The following is a 6,403-nucleotide window of genomic DNA, read 5'->3' as shown; positions in this document are numbered from 1 at the left end:
TAGTTGTCAAAAGTGAGACCATGATTTTTCAAGTAATTTAACAGTGGCTGGAACCCAAAATCATGAATAAATATTGAATTTGGAAGTATATATGGAAACACTGGAACAGAAAAATATTAACAGCCAGTTTTTTTCATGGTTAAGAAACATCTAAAAGAGTAAAAGAAGTCAGTACTTAGAAATGTAACAACATGAAATCTATTAGAAATTCTAGCTGAAAAAGAGTTACTATATGTGACTAAAACTTTTTGAAAAAATTTAAAATAAAAAGTACAAGAAACAAGAAAAGAAGAAAGTTGTCATTCACGTGTTCTGATAAGTTTCACAACTGGATAACTAATGTTGCAGACAGAAGGCGGTGCTAAATAACCGAATTTAAAATAGTTAAATATAAATATTCTTGGGGAAGGTTTATAGAGTACTTTAACATAGTTAAATAGTTAAATATAAATATAAATAGTTAAATATAAATACTCGGGGAAGGTTCACAGAGTACTTTAATACATATTGGTTTTCATTTCCTGATTCATATATTTGCCCTACTTTCCCTTTCTGAAAATAAAATAACTGAATCCAGGGCTCCTGACACCTTCAATGTAACTATGTCTGCTGGCAAACATACAAGATGTTTTCTTACCCATGTAATACATGTTATTCGCATAGAGTAAAAAATGAATTTTATTTAATAGATTGATGAATTATTCATTGGTGGGCAATGCACTGCATGTTACATCCTGTGTCTTTAAAATACTTAACATTGTGTTTTGAATAGGTTCAAAACTTCATCATACTCCATTAGCCACAGCTCGAATCCTATTATCAAGTCCACTTTTTAAGACCATCAGCCAAGACACGTATTATTATTACCAGGCTAAAAAGACCCTTAATTTTGAAAAGATATATTTTCATAATATGGTTTTGCACCAGATGCTTCTGGTGGAAGTAACCAAACTATGACCTCTCTCACCAGCAGGATCCAGTCCATTGTTTTCACAACTGAATGGCATTTGCTAAAATCCTTCAGATTAAGGCTAAAATGTGTGTGGGCTGTAAGAAATGAAGTTAAAGTTCTTTATTTTTTTCTGTCTGTCTCTTTCTTTTGTCTCCAACATATGACCAGAAAAATCTGGCATGTAATTTAGCTTCAGAAAGTGTCTTAACTAGAGATTATTTAATTAGTAAATTATACAGTTTAATTTAATTCAAATCATTTATTCTCAGCAAAATCAAACATATCATTGAGTTTACATAGAAATACAATTTTCAACTGGATTTTCATAAAAATGCATTGGTGGAATAAATTTTCATAATTAATGACCAATTATGGACTATTTAACCATGCCTGTAGCAGAATTGATTACCATTAAAAATTGGTAATGTATCTTAAATGTGCAAATACCATCTTAAGTATTCTATTCTGTTACCTTTGATAATAAATGGCCACTAAATATATACCTATTACATAAAGCTTTTTAAAGTACAATAAAAATACAAATTCTATCTGTTAAAAAAAAGCCATTAATATGGCTTCTAAGCGTCCTCATTATACAAATTCCAAAATACTATACGATCAACAAAATTATAAAGACTTTTTTTATGAAACGTATACTGCTTTCTAATTAAGGTACAACTTAGCAGATACCAGAAAACAAACAACAAGGCTTATATATATCATAGAACACGATGAAGAAACATACAAACACAATATTGCATAAGCTATTTAATGTCTTTTTCTAGTGAAAATGTATCTTTAGCACTAGAAGAAAATTCTAAGACTAAAAGGGAAGAAACATCTGTTTTTGAGATCTACCCATGATCTAACCTCATTAATTTATTTTTCTGATAATGTAATGAACCAAATTATAAGTTTTAACCATAAATTTGTATTGTACTGAGTAAAAATATTATTTATGTTAAAAACTAAACTGAGCAGCAAGCTGATTTTTGTGAAAAAATGAGAGTCTAACTTCAACAACAAAATACTATATTTGCTAAATAACTGATGTTTTATACATAGTTGTCATAGATTTTATAGTATCAAAACTAATGGGGCATCACAATACTTTGAGGAAAAAATATATTTGGTAAAGTAAATATGCGTAACAGACACTGCAAATATTGACAGCATATGTTCCAAATGCTTTCACAGGACACATGAGACCCAATGATGTTTACATGTGTGATAATGTAAATTATCTCATTTTAAAATTAAATTTTAATTTTGTAAATAGCAAATTTTCATTTTTCCCACAATATTTATTTATGAAATAAATACTATAGAGTATAACTGATGATAATAATTAACATTATTACCCTGCATTTACTATACTCTAAATACATTTGGTTTAATTATTATAAGAATTTATATTTTTGTTATTTAACCTGCTAAAAATGATCTGGTGGCATTGTATTCAAAGTTTACATTTTTCCAATGATATGAAACTACATTTCATATATAAAATGACATCTGACTAATGAATGGTAACATGTTCATTAGTTTGAATACGGTATTAGGTTTGGAATTGGCATGTGTCTTTAGGACACTGAAAGGTATCATTAAGGTATGGCTTCTGGGAAATCAATAATAATCTAGCAGCCTGGCATATGAACACAAATTTCAAGATGCTAACTATTTAGAACTCACACACGATAGATATTTGGATAATTTGTCTTTTGATTACAAATTCTTCTGTAATAGAAACAGAAATGAGCATAAAAGTATGCTTTACATTACAGTGAATTGTTTTTAAAATAAAATGTTAAGATCAACAGTGAATGTATGAGGAAATTTTCCTGAAATAAATTTCAGAAAGTGAAGATATTAACAAATTTATTGGCACAAGTATAAGACCTGTTATAAAGTAATAATGAGTGATACATTTATATATATATATATATGTAGATAAAATAAATTTAGCAGTAATCAGGAACTCGTTTCTTGACGTCAGCACCTGCTGTCTAATGGGTCGAGACAAAATACTGTGCCTTCGAGAGTTAGTCCCATTTTGAACCCCTCCTGTAAAACAGAGTAAAATAATTAAAATAGGAAATGCTCATGGCAAAAACAAAAAAGATCAGTAAACCAAAGAGACTATGAACAGAAGTTGAAATCTTCATGCTTTGATCAACTAAGAAATAATTAAATGTCAAATGTTCACATCAAATTTTTATATTGGTGTATACTTTATATACACTGATATATAAAGCATATAAGCAGATCTTTATAACTATTAGAATTAAACATTTTTAAAATATATGTGAGGTTAGCTTGCATGGGAGACAGAAAAAAAGAGAAATATATGGAATTAAGCAGCTTTAAGTTGTAAACATTTCTTTTTCAGTAAAGTTTTTGTCTTTCTTAAATTCTCTGTTGGCCTTAAAGATTGACATTTACTTAAAAGTAAGTAATATTAAGTATAAGTAAGATAGTTAAACTTCAAATTGACACTGGTTGAAGATAGCCTGCTAGTTTTCACCTTTCTTTTTGGTTACCATTGTTTGGATCCTGATAAAACAGGTTTAGTAAATGCAATGTCACATCCTAAGTGGAACACAGGAAGAATGGTGGAGCACTTTGTCACCAAGAAAGCTTCCTTTACTAGGTCTGTGGTTGCTTGTCATGGCAAGATGTTGCGACGAATCCCACTCCACCTAGCAAGTTTTAGATGTTTTTGGAAATGAAGTTGCCTTTGATACAGTTACAAAATGTTTTCGTTTTGTTTTATTCCTTAGGTTTTGAGCTAAAAGTTAATGGCAAAAACAACAACAAAAACAAAGAAAACCTTTCCTTCTCTACTCCAAGTTCTCTTTTTTTTGAGTAAGATGGATAATAGAAGTGTGAGCTATCTCCATCCCATTTGTATGTAAATCTTTGCTCACTGACCTACAAAGAGGAGACCAAAAGCACAGACTCACACTGAGCAATGGAATTGGAGGCCACGTTTTGGGTTTTCTTTTAGAAGCAGTGAGGCAACGTTTCTCATCTCTCTTTTCATATACATGTATACATATTCATATACAAATCACAAATGTATAAATATATATTATGTATTATAAAGATATTTCTAACTTTCTTACAGAACTGAAATTTGCTCACTGAGATCACCTGTAGTTTGGGGTGGGCACATGAAATGTAGACAGCTATCTATTAGCAAAAAAAGAAAAAGAAAAGAAAAGAAAAGAAAAAACCCTCTCAAAAATGAGGCTTTGTCCCTGTCTGCTTTGTGTTTTGTTTAATTAGCTTGTATCTACTTGTGTGTTAACCAACTGTGTATCTATTTGCATTTCCCAAAATTATGTTCATTTAGAACAGGTATCTAAATGCACATATGTTATTGCAAATCCAATGTAACCATTACTAATGTAGCACAGGAAGAAGGCTGTTATAAAACCACAAGCCAGGCCTTATTCTCTAGTAATGTTCAGAGTGCTCATTATAGCTACAGCACAGACAACGCAGAGCAATGCCATCACTGTGAAGATTTTTCAAAATTTCTTCCCAGTACTTAGGATACAAATTACATTTAGTTATGCAAATGTCAGAGTACTTACCATAATTTTTTTCAAAGCTTATTCTTATCACAAGAATATTTTGCTATATAATAGACAGGCAGACAGAGAACTAGGATATATATTACCTTTGGAAAGGTTTGATACCATACAGTGTTTTTAAAATTTTGCCAGTTCATTCTGAAATTAAACCAGTATCACATCAATGGCCCTGAAAATACTATTTCTCAATGTGTTATTGGTATTTGAAAGGTTGAATAGTAATCGAAGTAAATAGGGCTCAATTGTAATTTCAACATTTAAAAGAAAGTTTATCACTTAAAAGATGATCTCCATGGTGACTTTATAAGGACCCTTTCAAAGTTCCCTAGATTACTTTAATCATCCCAATGAACAAACACAATACTATGTCTCTTACAATAAAATTTCTCATACATTGTCTGACCTTCTCTTCTAGGTATCATTTTGTAAATCAGAGTTTAACAGATTCTGAATCCATCTGGGATTTGCACATCCTCTGGAATTTTTAACTTCTGAATAAAAATGAGACTTTATTTAACTTATGTAGTAATGAAAAATTATCATAAATTAACACCACACAAAAATTTTATTATTAATATATTAATATGTTTTTTGTATAGGATATTTTGTCTAATTGCATTTTCTTTTTATTTGAAATAAGGAGAAATGCACATTAAGGAAGGAAAAACCACTAATGTGCAAATATTGTAAACATGTTGACTTAGGTCCTTTGAGTCTCCTTTCTTTCCATCTATAGATTTTTAAAAACAATTCTGATAAAATGTGAAACACAATTATATAACATATAACTTTCTATGAATGCATTATGTATATTATATAGAATTTCCTATATTTTTAATCATAGAAAAACACTTTCTATTATTACTTTGAACCCACATTAAACTAATTTAATGGCTATATAACATTCTATTAATTTTTAATATGATTTAATAGCTTCCAGTATTTTACAGTTGCTAATAAGGCTGACTAGATATTTTTCATATTTTTCACACTTATAATTTTCCCTCAGAATAATTATATTAATTTTTGATGAAAAATACAACTACATTATTAATAACAAATTACCCTCGAAAGGAATGCTATGAACTGACACTATCCAGCAATGATTTAGAGTGCTTGTTTCATCACACTTGCACTAGTACTATTTATTAGTACTATTATTAAAATAATAGTTATAATTTGCTAGATCAAAACACATTTATAATTCTTAATTTGTATGTTTTTTTCCTGATTGGACTAAATATTCTACATGCATATTAGCCACTTGTGGTTTTCATTTGTAAAAATTTATCTGTTGATTGTTTAGTTTCTTAATCATTTGTCTCCTTTATGTATACACATGTGATATATAAATTTTTAAAGATTTTATTTATTTATTTTTAGAGAGAGAAGAAGGGAGAAAGAAAGGGAGAGAAACATCAATTAATGGTTGCCTCTCACGTGACCCCAACTGGGGACCTGGCCTACAACCCAAGCATGTGCCCTGACTGGGAATTGAACCAGCGACCCCTTGGTATGGAGGTTGGCACTCAATCCACTGAGCCACACCAGCCAGGGCTGATATAGTTATATTTTAAAGGAAAATTTAAAAAACTACATAAGTTCTTCTGTTGAAGACTATATGTTTATATAAAATATGCCCTTATAAAAATTTCTTACCAAATAAAAAGTTTGATCAATATTCACTTATATTTCAAACATTTTAAACTGCCTAATGCTTAGGAAATTTATTTGAATATTTGCTGTTTCTGGTGCACATTGATCCTCCCAACTTATTAACCAGTTGACTTAGCACCACCTAATGCCTAATTCTTTCACCATTCGTTGACTTGCCATGCTTTTGTCTCCAATG

At 29.8% G+C, this 6,403-nt stretch overlaps 1 protein-coding gene across 12 annotated transcripts in view; it reads right to left on the bottom strand.

The window, feature by feature from the left end:
- Positions 1-2,802: 2,802 nt before the first annotated feature.
- The window catches only part of GULP1 (GULP PTB domain containing engulfment adaptor 1), a 208,718-nt gene continuing 205,117 nt past the window's right edge, over positions 2,803-6,403 (bottom strand). For all 12 annotated transcript variants that reach the window (XM_053918863.2, XM_045198434.3, XM_053918862.2 and 9 more), the window contains one exon: positions 2,803-3,016. In XM_053918863.2, coding sequence (XP_053774838.1) covers positions 2,945-3,016 — 72 coding nt within the window. In that variant the 3' untranslated portion in view covers positions 2,803-2,944. The remainder of the gene's footprint in view (positions 3,017-6,403) is intronic.

This window comes from Desmodus rotundus, chromosome 2 (genome assembly GCF_022682495.2).
Source record: "Desmodus rotundus isolate HL8 chromosome 2, HLdesRot8A.1, whole genome shotgun sequence".
NCBI lineage: Eukaryota > Metazoa > Chordata > Mammalia > Chiroptera > Phyllostomidae > Desmodus > Desmodus rotundus.
This window is presented reverse-complemented; position numbering and strand designations above follow the sequence as displayed.